The sequence below is a fragment of the Trachemys scripta genome, chromosome 13, assembly GCF_013100865.1.
Source record: "Trachemys scripta elegans isolate TJP31775 chromosome 13, CAS_Tse_1.0, whole genome shotgun sequence".
Classification (NCBI taxonomy): Eukaryota; Metazoa; Chordata; order Testudines; family Emydidae; genus Trachemys; species Trachemys scripta.
Genome location: NC_048310.1, coordinates 12,001,376 through 12,027,368, shown reverse-complemented (window position 1 = coordinate 12,027,368; position 25,993 = coordinate 12,001,376). Strand labels below are relative to the sequence as shown.

At 43.7% G+C, this 25,993-nt stretch overlaps 2 protein-coding genes across 3 annotated transcripts in view; both read left to right on the top strand.

Annotated features, from left to right (window-relative positions):
- Positions 1 to 5,482, top strand: part of BCO1 (beta-carotene oxygenase 1) — a 31,289-nt gene extending 25,807 nt beyond the window's left edge. For both annotated transcript variants that reach the window (XM_034788773.1, XM_034788772.1), the window contains exons 9-11: positions 121 to 215; positions 2,517 to 2,628; positions 4,489 to 5,482. In XM_034788773.1, the coding sequence (XP_034644664.1) occupies positions 121 to 215; positions 2,517 to 2,628; positions 4,489 to 4,661 (380 nt within the window). In that variant the 3' untranslated portion in view covers positions 4,662 to 5,482. The remainder of the gene's footprint in view (positions 1 to 120; positions 216 to 2,516; positions 2,629 to 4,488) is intronic.
- An 11,428-nt stretch (positions 5,483 to 16,910) lies between these two features.
- Positions 16,911 to 25,993, top strand: part of GAN (gigaxonin) — a 45,524-nt gene continuing 36,441 nt past the window's right edge. Inside the window, exon 1 of the mRNA XM_034788628.1 lies at positions 16,911 to 17,224. Within this exon, the coding sequence (XP_034644519.1) occupies positions 17,058 to 17,224 (167 nt within the window). The 5' untranslated portion in view covers positions 16,911 to 17,057. The remainder of the gene's footprint in view (positions 17,225 to 25,993) is intronic.

Sequence of the window (25,993 nt, the reverse complement as noted above, 5' to 3'; positions counted from 1 at the left end):
TGAAGATCTTTTCTGAAGATCTTGACTATATGTGCTTCATTTTTTTTAACATGTCTTAGATGTACAGTTGTGCTATTTTCCTTCCTTGTTACCAATATGTATGTTTCACTTTACCTGTAGGAATAGAGCTGCCTCGCATTAACTATGATTATAATGGCAAAAAATACAGATATATCTATGCAACAGAAGTTCGGTGGAGTCCAGTTCCCACAAAGGTATAATATAACTCTGATTGCATATTGCATGACTGTATTCGTATAACCCAAATCAAATTAAACAGTGTGCAAATAGTGAAGGCAGTTTATTTCACTAGCTAACCTACATGGTCCAAATTATGCCCTGACCTACATCCATACAACCATAGCAAAAATGCCTGGTTGTGAGGTCAGAATTGGAACATTACTAGCCTGTGGTTCTGCTCTGTAATGTGAATGTTCCAAAAATAAAAAAAATCCACATTTCTTAAACAAGTAAGTCACAACAATATGTTTACGTATCACATTTACAAACTCCGGCACTTAAAAGCAAAAGGATTAAAAGATAAGGACATAAGTCCTACATTGCCACATGACAAAAACTAAAACAATTGGGCCAGATTCTCAGCTGCTATAAATCAGTGTAGTTTCATTATGGAGCTATGTCCACTTAACACCAGCTGAGAATACGGACTGTTGTTATTACCACATACAGAGATGCCTATTTCATCACAACGTACCCTTCACTCTGACCCTCTGATGTTTTCAGGAAGCTTTAACTTGTGTTGGGGCACCAGCCCTAGACTGGAAGAGCCTCAGCCCCACACCCCTCCATGATACCAGTTTTTAAAGAGATACTTCTTAGAACACAAGTTCATTATAAGTTGCATCTGACGAAGTGGGCATTCACCCACGAAAGCTTATGCTCCAATACATCTGTTAGTCTTAAAGGTGCCACAGGACTCTCTGTTGATTTTTACAGATCCAGACTAACACGGCTACCCCTCTGATATTATAAGCTGGACAGTCCTATTAACTGAGGGTAGGAGAAAGTTATATAGACAAGCTGGCTCTTGATAATTGTCGCTCATTCAGCAAAATCTATCCTAAAACCTACTGAGAGAATATAAGGCCAAGTAGATAGAGTTCACTAATTGTTCCTGTTTTTAATTTTCCCAGCTGATTACAAAATAAAGTTGGATCTGTAATATTATATAGACGATGATGCAATAAAATGTTTGTCAGCGTATCTGACACTAGCTCAAACAAATCAGCAAGTTTGTGATTTCTAACAAAGATAATCCTCCTTTACAAATGACTTAAATAAAACCATAGTTGTTAAGAGGTGGGGTTTTTTGTTTGTTTTTTTACATTGGGCATCTGTGATATGCAGTAGGTGCAATGAAGACATCTGATATTGTTTTGTATATTGTATCTTATAATTCATTTAAACACCTTTGAGTTCTAAATCAGGGATCTCTTCAGATTTTGGGTTCAGAATGGGAACAGTGATTTACCTTTAGCAGTGCAGATGCATACAGAAGATAATGGAGCTGAATGTGAAATAGTAACTCTGTCATACTGGGCGTTGGGTTGCTCAGGCACTTAGCCCATTGCTGAGATGTGGAGATATTTACTGCTATATTTACAGTACATGGGTGAAATCCTGGCCCCATTTGTTTATTAGCTACTTAAACCATCACAATGAACTGATTTTGCTTTTTGCAGTGTGGTTGTAGTTGTGTTGGTCACAGGACATTAGAGAGACAAGGTGGGTGAGGTAATATCTTTCATTGGACCAACCTCGGGTGACGAAAGAGACAAGCTTTCAAGCTGACAATGAGTTCTTCTGCTCTGTGTAAACTCAAAGACTTGTCTCTTTCACCAACAGACGTTGGTCCAATAAAAGATATTACCTCACTCGCCTTGTCTCTTTGATTTTGTTTTAATATTTGTCTTGTTTAACTACTTAAGGTTTTTACTTCTGTAAAGACTGAGGTCACACAAAAAGAAAATGATTGAACCACAGGACTAAGCATCAGGAGGTTCTGAATTTTATTCCTTGCTTTGCTATAAGGGTCCTGTGCGACCTTGCGCAGATCACTTAAACTTTGTGTGTCAGGCTCCTGTTCTGTAAAATGGGGGGATAATATTATTGACTCACCTGACACAGAGATGTCATCTGGCTTAAATAATTAACTAACTTTTGTGAAATGCTTTGAGATCCTTGGTTGACAGGTATAGTTGTGATACAACTATACAGTATCAATTTCTGCTCTCAAGTCTCTAAAGTGAAATTGTCTCCTATTAAATACAAACAAGATTCTGTGGCTATACAGCCACTAAACATGACTGAGGAGCCTAAAGTTTTCCAAATATTTCATCTGGGGCATGCTGGAGTAATTATGTCTCATTGCTTCCTGACTTGCAGTACTGATCCTGTCATTTTACCCAGCCACTCTGTTGTATGGTACACAGCATGATTTTGAAATTAAGAGCTAGAATGGAGACTGAAGAATTATTTTTGTCTTAATAATTTAGATAGCAAAAGTTGATGTTCTGACAAAGAAAAAGCTCAGCTGGGAGGAGGAGCACTGCTGGCCAGCCGAGCCTATCTTTGTTCCCAGTCCTGATTTAAAAGAAGAGGATGATGGTAAGCAGACTGCTCTTGTAAGAAATTGGGGATAAATATATATATATATAAGTATGCAGAGCCCTTCATTGTCAAGATGACTTGCAATGAAGAATCAGAAATTTTAACTGTTTTATTGTCAATGACCTTTAATATGAAATCTATTCCACTGAGCAACAGTGCGATGGGGTAAGTAAAATTAGCCTCAGCCATTGTGGTCCTGCAAACAAAGATGTCTGCTACTACTTCTCCCTAGCTCTGTAGACCATGGAGATGGAGGTCCTTAACTTCTTTCACCATCTGCCCTAACCTCTTTCTCTCAATGGCATATTTTCCCCATTAATGGTAATTTTTTCTGTTAATGGTAATTCACATTAAGCGCTCTTAGATCTTTCTCAGTATTATTCCTTCATCTTCTCCTTGGTGAGCCATGAGGTCAAAGACCATAAGGTTGTCCTTCTAAGATAAGATTAGCTCAGGACCCTCCTCATCTAGTGTCCCATTACCAGCCATTGGAGATATTTGCTGTTAGCAGTTGCAGATCGGCTTCATGCCATTGTAGGCAGTCCTGTCATACCATCCTCTCCATAAACTTATCAAACTCAGTCCTGAAGCCAATTAGGTTTTTTGCCCACCACTGCTCCCCTGGGGAGGCTGCTCCAGAAGTTCACTCCTCTGATGGTTAGAAATCTTCACCTAATTTCAAGCCTAAACTTGTTGATGGCCACTTATATCCATTTGTTCTAGGATCCACATTGGTGCTTAATTTTAATAACTCCTCTCCCTCCCTGGTATTTATCCCTCTGATATATGTATAGAGAGCAATCATATCTCCCCTCAGCCTTCTTTTGGTTAGGCTAAACAAGCCAAGCTCTTTGAGTCTCCTCTCATAAGGTAGCTTTTCCATTTCGAGGATTATTCTAGTACCAGCTGTACCATCCTAATAATTTTGTCAGTGAAAAAAACCCTGAGGCCCAGAGGCCATCGTGTGATATACTATCATATGCTTTCTTATAAAGTCTATAAAAACTATGTATGTATTTTGATCATATTCCTATTTTTTCTCGAGTAGTGTATGAATTGAAAATACTTGATCCACAATTAACCTATTTTTCCAGAATCCACACTGATAATCTCTTATTATTTCCTCTATCGAAGCAATACGTCTATGTAAGAGTATCCAAAATAAGATTTTATAGGAGGAGGGAGATGACATGCCAGTTCTTACATTTCATTGTGTCACCCTTCTTCAAAGTTGGGCATATGACTGCCTCCTTCCACTCCTGCAAAGGAACAATGGGCCAAATTCAGCTCACATGTGTGCTCCCAAGCTGGACTTTAAAAATAATTGGATTTTTCATGTAGCCCACTGGAGCCATCTTTTATCAGGTTGGCATCAAAGAATTCTTCAAAACTGCTAGACTGAATGTCCTGAAGCCATCTAACTACAGACCAGGGCCAGCAGATACAGTAGTATTGCAAGCTCCCACGTCATCTCCTGCCAGTGCTACTCTGGAGGAACCACCTGCAGTGGTGGGTGAGGAGTGCAGTCTTTAGGACCCATTCAAGTCCCTAGCCTCACAGCTGAGATGCCAAACAATGTTACCAGTTGTGATGTGGACACACAGTTAAATACTTAATTGAGACTACTGCTTCAGCATCTTTTCTTTGTGGTATACACCAGGCAGACCAGCAACAGGATGGAGGCATTCATTAGTTTTTTAGCATTCTTAGTTAGACTTTTTGATCCACAAAGCAGTTTTCATTGCTGTCCTTGGTTATCCAGACTTATCAGTTGATGATGTTGCCTTTTCTATTTGGGAAAGCAAGTCTGTTTGTTTCTCTCTTTTTGAAATACATTCCTTATTTATACTTTTTTAGGTCTTATTTTATCCTCCATTGTGACATCAGATCCCAGGAAAGCACCTTTCCTGCTCGTCTTGGATGCTAAAACATTCACAGAGATGGCTCGGGCCACAGTTAATGTAGACTTGCATCTGGACCTGCATGGAGTCTTCATACCAGAGAAGGATTTGAACACAGAGCGTGAATAGAAGTCTCTTCCTCTTACTATGTGAACATTAAAATGTGACAACCCACCTAACTGACCCTAAGGAAATACCCCTTTTGTCATTTGTGAATCACCTTATGTCAGGGCAAAGAATAACCAAATACTACATCTATAAAGTTACTTTTCATTACAAATAATAGTGATATGCACAACAGGCAAGTAACTATTGCAAAAAAGCAACATTTAACAGAATACAATCAAAGGTTACATTCTGAACACTCCTCTCTCTTACACATTACAAGTTGTATACACTATTTGCAGTGAGCTGTGTTTTATTCCATATGTCACTGACTGACTATACTGAGGTACTGTATTTACAATATGGCATACAGCATGAGTCAGGCTTGCCCAGTTTGTATAACTTTCATGGATTGTTTCAAGACAGCATATGATCAAAATTCTCTCTCTCTCGCCTGTCAGAAATCCTGATATTTTTAAGTATGAGCTACGGCAGTAATGATTCATAGAAATCTGTTTCTTTGGTGCTTGATTTCTAAAGCTCCACTAAGACCAAAGCGAAATGTCTAAAGTATTGCAGCTTTTTGATCAGGAGCCTAGAAAACTTCTGCAGTATGAATCATTTTGTGGCATTAAAAAAAAGGGAGCGGGTGGTGTCCTTTGTGGAAGAAACTGAAGCTTAAATAACAATTTCAAATGGAACATATGCTTTTATTAACACTTAATTATATTTTAATGATATTTAAATTAATCTTTACCTTTGCACTGTAATTGTTTTCCCTTAGGAATATCTGATTTGGCATTTAACTACATTGTCTCAAAGATAAATGGTGATTTGTCTCTTTACCTCTAATGTTGTAACCTCTCATTGTTATGCATGTATTACTAGCAGAGCTCAGATACTTACGTTTAATGAATTGCTTCCATTAATGTTACAGAACCTAATGAGTGCCCAGTCCTGGCCACTCACTGGGACTGCTCTCAGAGGAATCCAACCTTCCGCTGCTGGGGATCCTTGGGGTGGGTTAAGCTTCAGCAGACTGCCTCACTGGTTCCTCCCTTGGCCCCTCTGGCACGTTTCTTGGGCATTGACTCTCAAGCAATGGGCCTTCTTCTTGGAAATGAGGCAGCTTAGTTTACCTGCCCCAGGTTCTCAGAACCAGCCCTGACCCTCAAGCCATCCCAGTTACTTAAACGCACCCAGAACTCCACTCAAAAGGGGTGAAGCTTCAGGTGATGGTTTAACTCTCTCCGGGGGATGCAGCAATTATGATCACACACCTTGCACAGTCTAACACCTTTATACTCTTTTTTTACTTAATCATACAAAGCACAGAAAAGTACAGATCGTACAAAACAAATGCATGTCCCTGCTTCAGTTTCCTCACTACCCCAGGCCATTCTTTGGGTGGAGTCTGAATCCCTTGGGTTATCCAAAGTCCTTGGGGCCATCTGAACTCAGGAAAGCAGGCAGGGACTCCTGGCCCCATGCAGTTTTTATATGCTATGTGACCTCTACCTCCTGGTGCCCCTTACCCAGCTCTTTGACCTTGCTCTATGTTTCCTCTTCCCATATGACCCCTGTTCCTCTCTGTTTCTTTATTTTAAACCCCTCCTCATCACCTGGCCTCCTTTGTTCTACGTCTGGTAAATTTCCACTGCTCCTACCTTACCCCCTCCTTTCAAGAGAGATAACTTAGGGCCTATCTGCAGTGCAAGTATAACTGTGCACTAACAGGTGCTGTCTATCTTTCCTCTGGCGAGGCATTTGCACCATGATCAATTTGGAGCATCTGTGTTGTAATATGGGTATGCTGTTGTTGCAGTGGACAGGACAAATATTTCCTAATGTGATTATAAAACTCTTTTGTCTTCCCCTATACTTGCAGTTTAAAACATTGTTAGAACCCAGAGGTGCTAAAGCACTGCAGAAAAGCATGGTAGTATATGACTATTTTTGTACTGTAACTGGGCACTTAAGGTGCAAATTTCTCTAATGTTGCGGGAGGATTTATTTGTCTTTGTTCTTTGCTCAATAGTTTTTTAGTACTGCAGGCTTATCTTTTTCATATTTATTTTTAAACTTACACATTATGCTTAAAGTGGAAGGAAAACTATCTACCTATTTGTAATTAGCAATTTAAATTCTAAGTACAAAGAACATATAGCATGTGTTTAATGAAGATGTACAGAGTCACAGGGCTAGATTCACAAAGAAAGTTAGGCATGGTGAGGTGCCTAGAAAATAATTGGGCTCCACAAGGCCTGAGTTCGGTGCCTAGGCTCCTTATTCAATGAATGGAGAGAGACAGGTGCCTCAGAATGAGATTCACAAAAGCCAGCCAATGGAAGGTGTGAAATTGAGGGTATGCGCTAAGTCCTGCCCCTGTCTTGGTGATAGAGACCTAAATCCAGGCTGCAGGGAGGTGCTTCCCTCTGCTTGGGAGTCTCTGCTCCAAACCGTCGCTTGGCATTAGGCACCTATGGTATTTTAGTGAGGAGGTAGAGGAGGGCCTACCTCATAACTTTTAGCCCAGGGGTTAGGATATTCACCTGCGATGTGGAAGACCTGCAGTTCAAGTCCCCCTTCCACCTGAGGATGATCTGAACAGAGCTCTGCCACCTCTTAGGTGAGTGCTCTAATCACTGGGCTGTAGGATATTCTGAGGAGGGCGCTCCCTCAGTCTCACATGTTGAAGCTATTCCACTGTGGATAAATAATTTTAAAAAGTCATTAGAGTAGGGAGATTGGATCCTGGGTCTCACACGTGACTGTGCTAACTACGAGGCGGTAGAGTCATTCTCATACTCATCATGTGCTCTCTCCCTCTGGCCCAATACTTCCTTCAAGCCACAGGGGAGCATCTGCACCGGGACTGAGGGAGCCCCACAGCCCAGCGTTAGGGCACTCACGTGGCAGATCCCTTTTCAAAGCCCTTCTCCCCACCAGGTGGAGGGGGACTTGAACTGGGGGTCTCCCACATCCCAGCTGAGTACCCTAACCACTGGGCTAAAAATGATGAGGGAGCTCAGCCTCTTCCTCCTTCCATTTTGTGCAAGCTTCCCTATAAGGGCCTGCTTCAGTAAGTGAGCTATGAGCACACTTACGGGATCAGGCCTGTTGGCAATGTAGGTAGAGGAACGCCTACTTTCCCCTAGTTTGTGCACCGCTTTGGGGCGTAGGCATTCAGACACCTGGCATGGAGCTGCAGTTCAGATGTGCAGAGGCCCACAATATCAAAATGGCTTGAAGCCAGACTCTAAGTTAATCATGCAGTTTTTGGCATCCAACTATTTGCATGCACTCCAATAGCTTTCCACCCTAAAATTTAACGAGCCATTTCACAATGTGATGCACATGCACAAATAGTAGTCTGTGAGGTTTTCAAGACACACATACACCACTCCACTCCCAGTGCCCTAGAACTTCACCCACTAAGGAACAGATTGATTACCATTTTATAAGTAACACAATAACACCACCAGTGTAGAAAACTACACTTAAAATAAGAGTGATTACTTCCATTCTTTGGAGAGTGCCATTTTAAAAGAAAGCCAACTTACTGTCCTTTATCTGCAAACACTCATGTAAAATAACTCTCATCTTTAAAATTTGTTGGGCTTCAAGTCATAAAACAGGTGTTTAACCACCACTGCAGTCTTCCCTTTAGTAACAATGTGGGGTTTGGACTCCATCTGTAGTAGAAAACTCAATTGTTCATGTTAATTACCATAGACTTGGTAGTCAATATACAGCAAATGGGATTCTTAACCAAGTCAACTTCTTTAACCTAGTCAGCTTTGGGACTTTCTGACACTGGTAGATATAAAATGTGGTACAGGACAATCTTTCACAAGAATAATTCAGATTGGTCTACTAATTTTTAAAGAAGTATTTGGGATTTATGTTGAAGGTAGAAAAATGGTCAAAAGTCATTGTAAGACTTATTTTCTTTATTCATCGCTTTATTATTCCTGAGCTGCTCCATATATAGTTGGGCTATGTAATGCAGGGTGTGTTAACATGATTTCTACTGTCTGCTTAAAACGAGAGAGAAGCAGTACAAATGAAGAACATTTTCCGATTCAACAAAAAGCCACTTACCAACCCAAAAGTGTACTTCAGCTCCCATTGACTTGAAAGCAAGATGGCTTGGGCCATAACTCTTTAGAATCCCAACCTACCCATCCAACTTGATCCCTGATCAAGAATAAAATCACCCAAAGAGTTGCTCCAGCAGAATTGTGGAAGAAGTTTCTTCTTTTAAGATGTAATTTGTAGCTGATTATGACATACTGTCACTTGTAGGCTGAAAATATCAAGGGGTGTGTGTTTTTGCAGACTCGTACAGGGCTCACTGATTACTCTGGGGTGGCAACTTGGCATAAATCTATGCCTGTGGAAAGGATATGTGGTAATCAGATGTATATCACAATGACTTGGACCCCTGCCATTCTTCACCTTGAACAAAACTGAAGGGCTTGATTCCCCTCTTGCACCAATATAGATCAAGAGACTACCAGGAGAATCTGGCCTAGTGCCTTCAAACTGTAGTAATATAGATTAACTGGCCCCAATTGAATTTAGAAAACAAGAAATTATTGTGCAGCAGAATCAGGCTAGTAGGGATATAATTACTCCAAAGATGTGACCATTGGCCCTCTAACTGGTACCAGTACTCATGTGATCTTTATCAACTAACCCAAAGGTTTCATTAAATGGCAAAAATAGCAAAGCAGGACAATTATTTTGTCCTACTAAAACTGTGTATTATTTGTTACACCTTCCCTTATTGACCTACATATGCTATATGAGGAAGCCAAGTCATGGTTTATTAATCTGAAGGAAAACCAGATACACAACCATATTTTCCCTACATAATAACCCACGCAGGTGGCAGTAGAAACATAACAACTTATTTGTTTTTAAATAAACCAGGCCACTTAATGACAGCTTTCAAACTAATTTATTCAAAGCACTACTCCCTTGGTTGTGCAAGCCCCAAAGTATGAGTAATAATGTCCCTTTCATTCATATATATATACTGCAAGGTGCAGAGTGCTTGCAACTCCCACCCACCTCAACAGTTGAGGGGCCTTGGCACCTCCTTAGGTCTCCCCAGCCCAACCCCACTCAGTACCTTGCACCCAAACCGGAAGATTTAGCCTGATGATATTTAAAAATATATATTTATCCATGTTTTATATCACACTGACCATGTACTGGAAAGTATTTCGCTGCTGGAGTTCTAAGTCATGTAGTCCCTCTATTTTTGTGCTTTCTTTCTTTTATGTTGTACCAGGACATTAAGCACATACTCAGTTTCTGTCAACATTTATTTTTCAGATGTGCACAACAAACCTGGAGCATGATATTCTTGTTCTGTTACTCCCATTCAGCAAAGCACATCAACAAGTGTTTAACTGTAAGTTTTGGCTTCAATGAGCCTATTCACATATTTAAAAGCTAAGTGCTTGCTTCAGTGCCTTGCTGTATCAGGGCCTATGGTGCAGATCTCCCAGTGACATCACTAGATCTGTGCCTTCATGAAGAACAAAATATCATAGTCTAGGGATACTGTGTGACTCAGAGAGGAGAAAGTTGCCTTTGCAAAACCACTCATTATTTCATCTTCTCATGTTAAAATTTTATTTAAGACTATTACATTTTGATTCTTCGGTAGAAGAACTATTGAACAAGATGTCATCAAGCTGTTTAAGCCATACACTTAACATGTTTTAAAAAATTAGTATTAATTTTTGTCCTCCTGATTTCAAATACATTTTTGTTTTAAAAATAATTTCTGATATCTTTGCTTTAAAGAAAAGCGAGTAATAAAAATATGCATCTGAGCTGTTATAGAAGGGGATCAGACACAATGTAACTTTGATAGAGTAGCATTGCAGTTTTTAAGGCATTTTTATTCAGTGCCAAATTGTAATTTTGATATCATTTAAACACTGACTGCTATTAAGGAAAGGAGAATCAGCTGGAATCAGGCCATTTCCTAATGTGCAATTAAGGCATGTTAAATATATGGCCTAAAAATCTTGTGTACAGTCCTTTTAAATAAAGTCTCTATAACTGGAAAAGGGCCAGCCTCTGGTTCCCTTCTGGGAATGTTACTTTAGCTGCCAGCTGCGGCTCTGAAAAGAATGAATGAATCTCGCTTTATTTATTTCTTATTTTCTTAATTTTTTTCTTGTTAATGCCTAAAGTCTTTAGTTTCTCCTAATGTGAAAAGATGTCTTTCCAACAAAAGCATCAGATTTTATAGGAAAAAATATAAATATTGTAAAAAGCAGAATAAAAAAGATTGAAGATGTGAACCTGAATTCGGGCGACCGATTTCCAGAACCCTCCAAAGAGAAAAACTGACCCACCAGCCTTATTTTATTTTTGCCTCTCCATTTTAAAAGCAATACTAGCAATACTGCCTCCAGGGATTCCCCCTACCCAATAGCTCTGATAGATAAGAATTGAAGATCCAATCTCACATGTTGCCATAAATTCTCATTGACATCAAACCCATTCAGTCCTTGGGCTTCTCCTGAGACGATCAATGAGGAGGAAGAGGTGGAATTATATTTTAACTTTTGAGCTGAGAACACAAGTCTATCGAAGCTGGAGTAAACCCACCAATTCATTTCCCAAATAAAAATGAAGCTAGACTAAAACCACCAATATATTTCACATTGGGCATTGGATAACGTGAAATACATTGGTGGTTTAAGACTTTGCCCTCAGCACAAAAACTACCATAACCCTTCATCCCTTCCCCATTTTTGGCAAATTTCAGCATTAAGAGCAAGAATTGAATGGTATGAGCAAAGAGAGAGAACAGTCAGATCCAGGTCAAAGTTGAGGCACATTGGCAGGAAAATTTAGTGAAGCTTGCCCAGCAGTGCCTGTGCTGTAGCTGTTTTGAAGCGGAATTCTTCAATCTCTAACACAGTCATGCTGCCACGTTTCTCCTGTGTCTTTCAACTATGGTCAAACAGACGGTCACCTTTTTTCAAAGCCAAATTCACTTTAAAGGAATATAGGCCAAAATTATTTTTATTTTATAAAACTATTTCCTCACCTGTGTTGCAAACAACACTTTGATTAGACCTGGAAGAATATTTAAATCTAAATTTTCTTCACTCTGCTTTCCACTTTTTTCAGCTTCAGCAAGATAAGTGAGGCAGTTTCTTCTTTGGGTCTTGTGCACTAGATAGTTTGTGGCATTGTTTGGCTGGAGATGCTGTGAGGAGAACTTTGACCATTTTAACTTTGTTTTTACAACTTTTACAACTCTAAAGACCAACAGAAATGTTTGTATATCTGGAAAACAAAACACAAGACAACACATACACAACCCTTCACCCCACAACTCCCCAAATTGAACATTGGGCTGAAAGTGACCTGATAATGACATGACCCTTTAAAGCAGTGTTTGTGATCGATAGAATCTGCCTTCATGGCATTGCACGCCAGAGCCGTATACAGAAGTGGTGTGCTTCTAGCTAGCTAAAGCATCCCCCAGGACATGTATACCTTCAATAATAGAATGTAGGGTTTGGAAGGGGCTGAGTGCATATCTTTCAAACCCTACATTCTATTATTGAAGGTATACATGTCCTGGGGGATGCTTTAGCTAGAGGTGTGATAGTGCCCTGGGGCAAGCTAAACCAATGTAAGGCCTAGACTGTAAGTATGGTCAAAGTGGTATAACTGCCTCTAGTGTGAAGGTAGTTATACCAATATGAAAGTGCTTATAACTGGTATAATGTATTCCCATAAGAGAAGGGGAATGAGGTATACCACTATAAATGGACTTGAAAGGATTATTTTTTTATCAGTAAATGTCAGTAAACGTGTTCACCAGTCACAGATCCACAGGATCTGTGCTATGCTCCCACTTTTAAACAGTCTGTTGGAGTGTGTGCAGTCTGCAGACACCCAGGGGTCATACTCTTCCTTAAGGGTAGGGCAGGTGGCCTCAAAGCTACCAAGACTGAGCATCTGGGCTCCAGCACTCCTGTTTTACACTGTGAGCTCTGCACACTCTTCAGGGACCAATGCACCTCAGTGAGCATCTGCAGTGATACCAGGCAGCCTTTTCAAAACAGAATAGAATTTGTTAGTCAATTGGAACACAGCAGCGAAAAGTCCTCACAGCCAATCAGAGCTGCCCAGGCAGGGGGACCCAGCTCCAGGGCCAGCAGAGTCCTCAGGGAGCAGCAACTGTAGGGACAGGACCCAGGAGTCCAGGCTGGAGCAGGTCAGTCCAGGCTGCTGTGGGGAGTCCCAGACCCTCCCCCTGCCTTTCACGGCATAACCTGATGGACGGGGACATGGGCTGGGGGCTGCTCTTGGGCACCCCGGCCAGGCTTACTTTTCCACTGCTGCTGGAGCTGGGCACCCGAGCAGCAGCCACCGCTCTCTCCACTCTGCCTTCAGAGCTGGACAGCTGGAGAGCAACAGCTGCTAGAGGGTGGCTATGGGGGGGAGGTGTGCTAAGACAAGTTTTGGGGTAGCTATAGCCCCTGCCCCCACCCCTCCCCAGAACCGCTCCTGAGCAAAGGTCAAGACATAGTTCATCCTGGCCAAGCCAGCGTTCCACCCAGCCAAGGTGCTAGATAATCCATTTTGACTCTCTCCCTATTGCTCTTTGTCAGTCCCAAGTGAGAGCTGCTGAGTTTCTCCAAAAGCCAGCTCGTAACCGAGCCACCCGATGCCTTTCAGCCCACTTCATTCTACAGGGCCACAGTGGTTTCATGTGCTCCACCTGCATTGTTAGGTGTAAACTGTTCAGTCCTTGAGGCTCCATTGTCTTTCCTGATCCTCCATTGATATGGGTCAGTTTCAGCCAGTCCTCTAATGACCCATTCATATCACTCCAGATGGTTCTCTGACACACACTCTCGCCCCTCAGGTCTCCAGCTCTCCCCAAGAGCAGCTTTTTAACCCTTTGGCACCCAGGGGATAGCAATCTCTAGTCAAGTTACTATTGGCAGGCATATTATTCATTAAAATATTATTACAAATTCCCACTGTGTCACATCTCTTCCTCCTTTGAGAGCAAACTGAGTGGGGTCACTTTAGCCAGTGACCTAGGGAAGTTTGAACCCACAATCATTATTCATAGCTGTTACAGCAGGGGTCGGCAATATTTGGCACGCGGCTCACCAGGGTAAGCACTCTAGCAGGCCGGGCCAGTTTATTTACCTGCTGACGCGGCAGGTTCGGCCGATCGCGGCCCCCACTGGCCGCGGTTTGCCATCCCAGGCCAATGGGGGTGGCGGGAAGCTGCGGCCAGCACATCCCTTGTCCGTGCCGTTTCCCGCCGCCCCCATTGGCCCAGGACGGCAAACCGCGGCGAGTGGGGGCCGCGATCGGCCGAACCTGCCGCATCAGCAGGTAAATAAACTGGCCCGGCCTGCTAGAGTGCTTACCCTGGCGAGCCGCGTGCCAAATGTTGCCGACCCCTGCATTACAGCATAGATCCACTTGGTAGCTCTCCTACGGGGCACTTTCCAGATTCTTACAGACAGCAGTTTCCATAGCACAGTACAGAACAGTTTCACATCCTCCCCTTAGGACTTGTCTGATAGATGACACGAGCAGGGTACACATGGGGAGTTTTATGCACCCATCTGCTCTTTTGCCATCCCAAAACCTTTAGCTTTGAAACTGGAATGGGATCCTGCCATCACCTCCTTCCACTCACCTTCCAGGGGGTGAGGAGGGCAGTGATCCCACATTCCTCCATGTGTCAGCCATCTTGGCTGCAGCCTGGGGTGTCCTTACCTTTAGGCTGGGGAAGTGACCCCCCCTTGAGCATTTGGGGGGATCCAGGTAGGTTTGTTCACCTTGAAAGCTCATCTTAACCCAGCCATATTTCTGGAGCTCTGGAGAGGCAGGGTAACACGGTGCTCCCCAGCACTGACAGACCCCGCCACTGGAGTTGGGCCTTCACCCCAGGACTGTGCATATGGGAGGAACACATTTCCCCTCTTGGGATCAACCTGTTGCCTCCTCCCCACTCCTTGTGGGCAGTGATTTGGGGATCTCTTGGTTAAGAGAACCCACCATGTTTATGGCCACCACATGACAAGATGCTTCTTTTACTAGCAGCAGTATTCTGGCTGCTTTACTTTTCTCTGGGGCTTCTCTCATGCCATGACAGGGCAAACGTTTGGCAGTCCTCCTTCTCTGCACGTGTCTCCTTGTGCTCAGCTCTGCCTCTGCTTCCCTGTAAGGATAGGCAGTGAGCGTGTGCCTTTGGTCATAGCACTGGGCTCCGGGGGGGTCACTCCTTAGCTAGTGTGACTCATACCTCTTGTGTGGAGATGGGTGAGGGCTCTTCCTCCCACCACCCCACTCAGTTTCATGTGTGTGCTTACAGACAGGAAGGTGCCCTGAGCTTAACAGCCTTTTCCTTGTGTTACTGCAAAGGGAGAAAACCGCTCCTGCTCCCTGCCAGCCACTCTATTTGCATTTTGGCGAACACCTTCTGTCACAGCCCTCTGGCTCCCTGTTACCGCCAGGTTCAAGCCCTTGGCTGTTACAAGAAGAGTCACTGGGTTTTGTCTTAAAGTGATACAGTCATTCCTAAGGAGGATGTCAAAGGCGAGATCATGAAGAACCCTGCTGCCAATCAGTCCTGTGTCTGTACAGGGATGCAAGCTGTAGGCAGGGCACATGGCTTCACATTTGGAACCTTAACCCAAGTTGTACATCCCTTCAGTGCTTGATGGAGTTTTATCACACAGGGTTTGACAAGAGTTCTCTGCCCCAGAATCTCTCCACTGGATAAATATCTCCCCAATATAACTATCACCTATCCTCCAAAGCACTTACAATCCCTCCCAGCTTGGTATCCTCTGCAAACTTCATAAGTATACTCTCTAAGCCATTATCTAAGACCCTGATGAAGATATTGAACAGAACCAGACCCAGAACTGATCCCTGCGGGGTGTCACACATTTGGTGTTTTGCGGACCAGAAACCTTTTCCTATGAGCCTCAGGTGTCAATTCAAGCTTAATCAGTAGAGCCTTTTTGAATTGTTCATAGTCCCCAGTATCATCAACTCCATCCATCTGGCTATATGCCTCTATCACAGTGGGACCGAATAAGGGGGTGACGACAGTGGTGTCGGTCCACAGGATCAACCTAGTTCAAACTGCAAGCCTTCTCAAAGGCAGTGAGATAGTCATCTATATCCTTCCCACACCTTACATTGGCGCCACAGTTTGGTAAGTAGGCTTCCCCTGGTCTCTCCAATCAGTGCAACATCACACCTTTAGTTAAACAAGTACAGCTTTTCATTTAGACCAAGCCCACATGGATAATGCTTTGCATCCAGTCCCCTCCCATCCCTAGGATAATGTAAAAAAAAAAAAAAAAAAAACCTAAATGGATGTTTCTCCCCTAAATTTTAAAAAATAAACATTTCTCCAGTTTGTCCAGGCCAAGGCACCAAACATCCCGAAGGCCATGTGACCAGCTGCATGAATTCAGAACTGCCCTTGGCAGAGACCTATAAGGCGGTCAGTCCCCAGCCTTGGGAATCACTTTCCTTCCCATGTCACAGCAGTTACAATGGCTGGTGCCAACAGCAAGGTCCCTGCTTCCTAGGCCCTACAGTGGGGCTCAGGGGAGGCCTCAGAGGGTACGTCTACACTACACTACATTGTAATTCCAGGTCTATGGGACTGGGCTTGCAGACTCAGTTTCCAAGCCCGGGCTTGAGCACCCACACTACCCTGTAAAGCTGTGTTTACACCTGAGTCTGATGTGCTAACACATCCACACCGCACTATGCAGCCCTTCTAACTCGGGCCTGTGGCTTGCGCGGCATCCACACAGCAAAACAACAGGGCTTGTACACCTAAATCACAACGAGCCTGGGGCCCTGACCCACCCCGCGGCAGCACGGCCCCAGGACCCAGGGCCTGAGTCAGACTGATGTGTGTCCCCACGGAAGGCGGCTCGGGCTCAGCCCTGGGCAGAGGGGCGCAGTGTGGACAGACCCAGGAAGAAGGAGGGGAGTTGGGCGGGCGAGGAGAGGGCCGGGCGGGAAGCCCCGCGGGCGGTGCGGCAGGGCGGTGTACTGGGAGGACCGGGCGGCGGCGGCCTCTCCCCAGCCCCGAGGCCGGAGCCGTCCTAGCTTCCCCCGCCGCCCCGCGCGGGTCTCCGGCTCCTCCCCGCCAGGCGGGGCCGGGGAGCGCAGGGAGATGATGTCAGCTCCGAGCCGGGCCGGGAGCGATGGGGACGGGGCAGTGAGGGAGGAAGCCGGTCGCCGAGCAGTCAGGGGACCGAGGAGGGGGACGCGGCAGCCCGCAGCGAGACGGAGCCGGCCCCGGTCTCAGCGGTGGCCCTGGCGGGCGGCGGGGACTCGACCCCGGGCGGCGGCGGCGGCGGCGGCGGCATGTCGGGCCAGAGCGCGGTGAGCGACCCCCAGCACGCCGCCCGCCTGCTGCGGGCCCTCAGCTCCTTCCGCGAGGAGAGCCGCTTCTGCGACGCGCACCTGGTGCTGGAGGGCGAGGAGATCCCCGTGCAGAAGAACATCCTGGCGGCCGCCAGCCCCTACATCAGGTGAGGGGGCTCCAGGGGCGGGCCTGGGGCCCGGGCCGGGGCGTTGGTGAGGGAAAGGGGCAGCCCTGACTCCGCGTCGAGACCCTCAGCTCCCTGAGGCACCTGCCCACGGCCCCCCTCGGCGGAGGCAGGCGAGCCCGTTGCCCCGCGGGAAGGGCGGCAGGCCCAGGGGCCGTGCCAAGCTCAGGTTCTTCTCCCCGGAAAGTAAGTTCAGCCCCGTGCGCCAGCCTTGCAGTGCCTGGGCACTTGCTGTGAGTGTGAGGGCTCTGCCAATTCCCCGCCCAGCCCCTCTATTCCTAGGAAGCCGCCGGTAAATTGATACAGGAAGCCTGATTTTTGTTTTGTTTACCAGCATTATTTATTTAAGTGCCTATCAACTTGTTTCCATTACAACCTGGCAAACACGATCTCAGCTGGGGAGAGAAATGTTTATTTTTGAAAATTAAGGGGAGAAACATCATGCGTTTAGCTTTTTCCCAAGAGGAAATAATTAGACGGTAGGGTGTGTGTGTGTGTGTGTGTGTGTACTTGTGGTCATATAACTTAAAATAAAAAAGCTTTTGTTTTTAAGGAGGAAATCTAATTGCCCTTGGGATTTCGGAGACCAGTTATGAACAGCTGAGATAGAAGTTTCACAATCTGCTGTATAGATATGCTGTCAATGAAATCTAAGGCTTTTAATACTTTCCCGAGTGTGTACTTCTACCCTTCCAAAGAAAGAGCTGCTACAGTCTAGCCATCAAAACACACAAAAAATATGCTTTATAAAAGAAAAGTTTAACTTGACCAATTTTGCAATTCAAGCTGATTAAAATTTTGTAACTGAGTGTTTGTAGAATGATCTGAAATGCCTGTGGCGGAAAAACGATATTCTGTTGCATTAACTCATGCCTTTATTATGAGGTTATTTGTTTGTTAAACAGAAAATGTCCCAAACTATTACACTCTGAATACATTTCCCAGACCTGAAAAAGAGCTCTGTGTAAGCTGTAGATCTTGTCTCTCATATCAATAGAAATTGGTCCAATAAAAGATAGTACCTCATCCACTTTGTCTCTTCCAAACTACTTAAGCAATATTAAGGGCATGATTTAAACCAACAAGCCAGGAAAACAGAAGTTAATACTGAGTGGTAGGGAGATTATGAAACTAAAGGACACTGTTTCAGTATGGTTTGTTGTTCTCAATAGTATGTACTTTGTATCGTGCTCTCAGAGCAATGCACATATGTTGAGTAATTTCATCTTTATAAATGATGGGTTTATTGTCTGTCAGATGCCCTAAACAAAGTCAGCACTCTAGGATTGGTTATTTGCTTTTTGTAAATCCATGTGACAGTTTGGCTCTTCCAGAGTTTGTAAACTAGTCATTATCCTGCTTCACTCTTGATTTAAAGATTTTTTTTTTTAAAGCTTGATTTAGCATTAAATGTATTGCCTGTGTCACAGATGATGTCAGATGTTTTATTTCTGGCAATATGTAAGCTTCCAGCAGACACTTATTGGATCTGAAATACACCTATTTTAACTTTAAAACTTAAACACAGTATGAATGGGCTGCTTCTTTCTTTGTACAAAGTTTTGCAGTTCTCTTACCCTAACAATATAATGGAATGTTCTTCGAATCTCACCAGATATACCATAGCCTAGTCTGCATTGGGAAAACTGGCTGTTGTTGGCAATGGGTGTCAGCAACAGTTACAATCAATACTGTGGTGAACACAGTTTAACTGCAGTGTAGGACAGGACAGACAATAGTCAACACAATCCTGGTTTCTGAATTGGTGCTGAACAATTTGTTCTAGAATGTGCTCACAATTAAACCATAATTACACTGGGTTCAGGTGCAGCCATTGTTAGCAATGGGAAACTTTCCTAGTATAGTTAAAGCTTAAGAATCCAATGCTGTGACAATTTTGCCTTTGATGGCAGGATATTTACAGTACATGGCAGTGTGTGACTGAGAGTACATGAACTAAAAATGATTTCCATAGATTATTTTTTAAACATTTTAAAGGATTGTTCCACTGTTAGCAGGTGGCAAATGTTTAATTCTCTCCTTGTACCTGAAGAGGCAGTATATGGCCGAGTATTATTAAAGTAAATCCGAAATGATGGCAGGCCTCTTTTAATACTTGGGTACTTGCTCAGATCCACTTCAGTTATATTTGCCTATAAAAGATGCTATAATCATCTGCATAGATTGGGCTAGATGTAGATGACATGTGCAGTTGAGTACTTTCTGGGAAGTACATGCGTGATGGTTGCTTGAACGTAATCAATCAGGCAATACTACTTGGTTCTAGGCTTCAGTTTAATTTAGTCCAAGTTTACAAACTGTTTGAAATTGTTACACATAAATGAACCCACACTCACTGAAGATGAGCATCTTGGAACAATGCTGTGCATCATATATTGTACATGTCAGAACTTTACTAAATGCCTAAGGGAGACTACGTGCATCAGCCCTCGGAATTAAGGGCATGTCTTTGCTGCCCCACAGTTCGGACTACAGAGATGTGAATAGCAATGTGCACCAATGTGCTGCATGTTAACATAGTCCTATTCAAACAGGGCTATGTTCATGTGAACTAGGAACCTTTTGATGTGTGCCTGCTGCATCCACATGGGGGAGTTACAGTGCAGCACCTTGGTGCTGACTGCTATTTATACCCCTGTAGACCAGACTGTGGGGCAGTGTAGACATGCCTTAAAATACATTGTTTTATTTGGGTTAAGGAAAAATGCATTCTAGAAATTGTTTCCCTTCAGTATTCATGGCAACTCTAAACAGATTTCAGATAGTACTGTATTTTCAAATATCGTATTATAGCTTCAGCATGCATAGCAATTAAAACTAAATAAAAATATACAAAATGAAACCGCCACCAACTGTATAACTTTTAAATCTGACTTCATGATTATTTCTGTAGTACTTTTACTTCTGCATGATAGTGGAGAGATCAAAAAAGAACTATTCCCTACTCACTCAACTTAAATGCTAATGCCCTGATCTCTGCAAGAGCCCAAGGATTTGCTGTGTGGGTTGACTTTCAGGACTGGGGCCTAAAGTTAGATGTGACACACAGTGGGATAAGAAGAGAGAGGGTATAGAAAACAGGTGACAGTGAAAGAAAATTAGATGTATAAATAACAACAAGCATTTTATCCATTTTTTTAATGTCAACATTAAGGGAGAGAGGTCAGTGATAGAAAGGCTAATCAAAGAAATGAGTTTGAAATCAGTGTGAGTAATGTGGGTAGGATTTGGCCCAATATTTTAATGCCTTGTTGCCAACTGAATATTTCTTAGAATTACTCATTTTTGTTAGTATTTTAGATAGTTCCCAGTAGGATTTGAAGTTAATGCCTTACTGAGGTTATTAGGCTGCCGAGAGGGGTTTAGAGAGATCTTATTCTTGCAAGGCTGGTTTAACCAGGGTAACAGTGTATCTATTTACATTAAGTAGGCTACTTTTGCAATTGAAAAGCCCATACTTCTTTTTAACTAAAAGATTAGAGTTATTGATTGATACCTTAAGATCAATTTGAGATGCTCTCTATGGAAGAAAAAATTTAATATCATGCATTTTGAGAGCACATGAACTGCACCCATGGATATGTGCTAGAAGAGTTAAGGTTACTCAAGCACAAATCCCACCTTCACAAGGAACTTGCTAATTAAAAGTAACTTTCATTGACCTATCTTAACACCCCACTATCATGTTTCTCTCACCTTCCTATTCTTTTCAGTGAATTCCCTTGGGCTTCCAACATATAACCAACCATAATACAGATACCAGGTTCCTCCGAACCAAACTCTGAGATACACTGTAATTTTGCCCCTTCCCCCCATCCACTTTTTACCCATGCTGCTCATCTCCCTATTTCCACCCTTCTCCCTGCCTCCTGTACTCTTCTCCTTTTCTTATCCCAGCTGTCTAGCCTGACTCCCTGACTTCTCAGGGTCTTTAGTTGAGCAAAAGTGGTAAGGCAGGGAACTGGCATTGGAGAACAGAAGTGTCCTGCAGAACTTGACCGTTCAGTAGTTTTTCCTTTCAGATGAAATAGGTCATGGCAACTAAGGGAATTAATTACCTCTTCGAATCTAAAGATAAAATTTAGGAAGTAGCCTGTGACTGAGATGTTATGGGACTGTGTGTATGTGTGAAATGTAGAATGTCTAAAGGCAAGGCAAAAAACAGCTTAAAAATAACGTGAGGTCATCTTTATGCATCATAAAGGAGTGGTAAAGTTAAAGCGATTTTATTACTTTACTCTGTAGCTCATCTTTAACTTTTATATAGGTGCCGTGAACATTATTCCCATTTATTGTTGTGCAAACCATATTAATTTTTAAATGGTACTGCATTTCTGAGATATGCTTGTTGTTTGCTAAATTTGGTGTCTGCAAGATATTCTGGAGCTTGAAGTCATCCAACTTAAGCCTAGACTAAGGATTCTAAATGAGGCCTTGTTTGTCTGTCTTGAGAACTCAGTACCAGACACCATCTCCTAGGTCTCAACACAATATGGGTTCACTTCACTTCCATGTATAGGTCCCAGTTTAAGGTTTAGAATTAATGAAACTATTCTAGAACCTTACCTTAGCCAGGAAGAAGTGGGTGGGTGATTACTCTTGGGAAATCAGATTTGTACTTATCCAGTATGTGAGGTGGTACTTTAAATGTAACCAAATTGGGAGGAAGTAGAGATAATCATTAGAGCACAGGAGTCAGACAGGAGTTTTTGTTTCTATTTCTTGCTGTGTCACATGCACTGAAACCTTGGGCAAGTCATTGGTGGTCAAATTTTCCAAAGCTGTGTACTATCTGCCCAAATCAGCATGTAAATACTTAGGTTAGGGTGTGTGAGAGAGAGGCTCAGCTCACGCCCAGCCACCCCCTCAGAAAATCCCATGCGTCTGTATATATGCTGATGCACTGACATGGCTACAGAGAGAGGTGCATGGCCTGTTTTTAGATTTGCATGGGGATTGCTTAGACTAATAGTTGTGACTCAGGCACATGTATGTCAGGAGACACAGATGAGTTGGTTTCCCACTGGTCCTCTGACAGACGGGTTACCCATTGCAGTTAAAAATGGCAGCTGCTGAAGGAAAGGAAAGAAGGGTCTGGCAAATAGGCAGCAATTCTGAAACTGCACAGGCTTACCATACAGAAGGTCTACATTTGCCAGTTGCTATCTGCCTTTGCTTCCCATGTGGACACCCATATTGCATTAGCTGGGATGCAAGTAAAAGAAATCTGCTTAATCCATAAATGTTTGTTGGCTGAAGTGGCAGTAAGGTCTTCACTGCTGAGTTGACCTGGGGGCCTGTCATGACTCTTTTGTCCAATCACGTTTGTAATACTATGAGGGCAGTGAGATCCAGGGAGACTGGGTGACTGCTTCCAAAGGCACTTTATACATGCACATATTTGGTGCCACATCACTAGGCTTGAGCAGAGGAGAATTACAGCATACCATTTTGCACCCTCTAGAAGTGGTCCTTTTGATATCTTGACTTGTCGAAAGGGACTCTGTTACACAACCCAGGGAAAGTGAATAGAGCTAGGTCTATACTGCTGGTTAGGGATGTGATGGCTTCTTATAACATTTTTATACTGGCAAAAGCTCTAGTGTAATAATAATAATACCTACCCCTTTCATAGGGTTTTTCATCATTAATTCTCAAAGTGCTGTACCAAATGAATCAGTATCATTATCTCCATTTTACATATGGGAGAAACTGAAGCACAAGGAGGTGAAGTGACTTGCCCAAGGTCACCCAGTGGGCCAGTGGCAGAGACAGAAATAGACTCCAGGTCTCCTGAGTCCCAATCAATACTCTACCCGGGGTGTCAAACTCAATTTACCTAAGGGCCAGTGGCAGTCCTCAAATTCTCCCAATGGACCAATGTCACTCATGCCACCCAGAACCTGCCTCCCAAAAACCCTGTCCCCCCAAAAAACTCCACCCCCCACCTGCCTAAGGCTTTGGGATGGAGTTTGGGTGGGGGAGGAGGTCTGAGGTAGGGTATTGGGGTGCAGGCTCTGGGAGGGAGTTTGGGTGCAGAAGGGGTGAGAGATTGGGCTCTGGGAGGGAGTTTGAGTAGAGGAGGGGGTCTGGGGTGCAGGTTCTGGGATGGAGTTTGGGGTCCGGGGTATGTGTGGGGAGGAGGTGCTGGCTCTGGGAGGGAGTTTGGGTGGGGGAGGGGGTCTGGGGTGAGGCTCAGGGAGGGAGTTTGGGTGGGGGAGGGGATGTGGGGACCGGGTGCAGGATCTGGGAGGGAATTTGGGGGTGGAAGAGGGTGAAGGGGGTGCAGGCTCTGGGAGGGGGTCAGAGGTGCGGCGCTTACCTGGGGCTCCAAGGCAGGGCGGGTCGGGGGACTTCCGCGTACTTCTGCCCCCATGCACCGCCCCCACAGTGTCCCATTGGCCGCAGGGGTGCTCGGGCTGGGGGCAGCGCTCGGAGGCACAACCCTGCGCCACCCCTGGGCCGCAGGGAGCGAGCAGGCAGATGCCGCTCAGCTCCACTGCGCTGCCGGGGCTCCTGAGGGGGGAGCGCTCAGGGGCAGCAGGAGGGGCCAAGGGAGAGACCCGGCCCCAAAACTGCTGGAGCCCCGCAGGCCACATTGGGGAGGCTCGCGGGCTGCAGATGGCCCACGGGCTGGGAGTTTGAGACCCCTGCTCTAACCACTAGGATCCTCTGCCTCCCGTCAGGGAACTGGTATAAGCTATACCAGCAAGAGCATTCTTGGCTGGTAGTTTTACCATAATTTTCAATGTGCATACCTAAATCTTTGAAAATTGTAACTGTCTTACATGTGCAGAACAACAAGGGCCTGCAAAGGCCTACAAACAATGCTGTGTGCTTGCATGAGACTCATTGAAAACATAACCCTTACCCCCTCTGGGCCTCATTTTCTCCATCTGTATAATTGCGATAATAATGCTTTTCTATTTCACAATACTGTTGGGGCTGTTTAAATTAATATTTGCACTTATATTGTATCTTTCCTCACAGGATCTTAAAGCACTTTACAAAGGTATTTCTGTCCTTGAGTGGTGTGAACTCTTTTGCCTTTTTTAAAAAAGCGACATTCAGTAGGTAACATGCAAAGATTATCTGTCTAACCTGGGTAATAGCGTATTAAAGAGAACACTATTTGCACTGGGCTAGACAGTTGGATACATCTTCAGGCTGTTACTTGGGTGTTGCCCCTTGGTCCCCACTTGTCCACACACACACACCCCTCTCACCTGAGTTTAGTGATGCTTTACATTCTGGGTTAGCTAGTCTGACAGGGGATGTAGGTTAGTGCTCAGATGCCACTTTCACTCAGGTTAGTAACTGGCCCACTCTGCACTGAGGACAAAGAATAAATCACTCAAGGGCTGATAGTCCTCCAGTGCCTTCCCACAATTGCTCCCATGTACCCAGAAGGACAAACAAGTTCTTCCACAATTCACTGGGGAAATTATACAGCAGCTCAGCTTACTGCATGCAGCACATGGGATGTGACCCAGAAACCTAGCAACACACATGCGATTGCAGCACTGAGGATGCAGTAAATTGATTTGGGATGTGCCTTATGGCTGCTAACAACTGATCTAGGCTGACCTGGGTGCCAAGCACCTGAATTGACTGCAGTGAAGACATAGCCTAGGAGACTTAAAATGATCCTCTCTTAGGATCAAATCAGTTCATTTCTTTTATGGTAGACCTTGCTGTGTTTATGCCTGTGTGGATTATTGTTAACAAAGAAAATTTTTGAGGTCATATTTATAGATAAAATAAGCTTTATTATACAGTCAGTGCTTTGAAGGGTTAAGTATTGTATTTGAAATTAAATTTAGACTTTCAGCTACATGGATGTGTTTGAAAACGAAGGACAAAAACTATTGCTGTGCTTAGCTGCAGCAGACGTATGCATATGGTGCTATTACTAAGTAATCTCCTAATTTAGTAATGTATCTATTACCACATCTTACTTTTTCTCTAGTAATCTAATTTGGTTTGTCTCGGTACAATAATCTTGTATATGTAAAAATAAGCACACAGTATTTTTCAACGTGTTTAAAATTAACTCTAACCCCATACTCATGGAAATAGCTTTCAGGCAAACAAATACTGTAGTTTATTTATATATTTTTGGTCATGTGCAAACTTCTCCATTCAAAACTTGAGACCAGCTCATCTCATAGAGGCTCTTAAATAAAACAAGCCTTGAAACTAACAAGATGTTTGCTGCCTTTAGGCAGTTCACGCTGCCTGTGTTGTATTCCTTCCCTTATCCTGTGTCAGTCTTGTCTATTTAGACTATAAACTCTGAGGGGCAGGGACTGATTACTATTCTGTTTGTGCAGTGCCTAGTACACTGGAGCCCATAGGCACTACTGTAATACACATTATTAACAATAAACAACCTTAGGATGTGAACCTCTCTCTGTCAACATTTAACTGAACTGGATTTGAATTGGAGACCAACTGTGAAAGGCTTTGTGTCACATTATTAATCCCCAAAAAGAACAGGAGTACTTGTGGCACCTTAGAGACTAACAAATTTATTAGAGCATAAGCTTTTGTGGGCTACAATCCGAAGAAGTGGGTTGTAGCCCACAAAAGCTTATGCTCTAATAAATTTGTTAGTCTCTAAGGTGCCACAAGTACTCCTGTTCTTTTTGAGGATACAGACTAACATGGCTGCTACTCTGAAACCTATTATTAATCCCATGTTTCCATCTATCCTAAGTACTATTGATT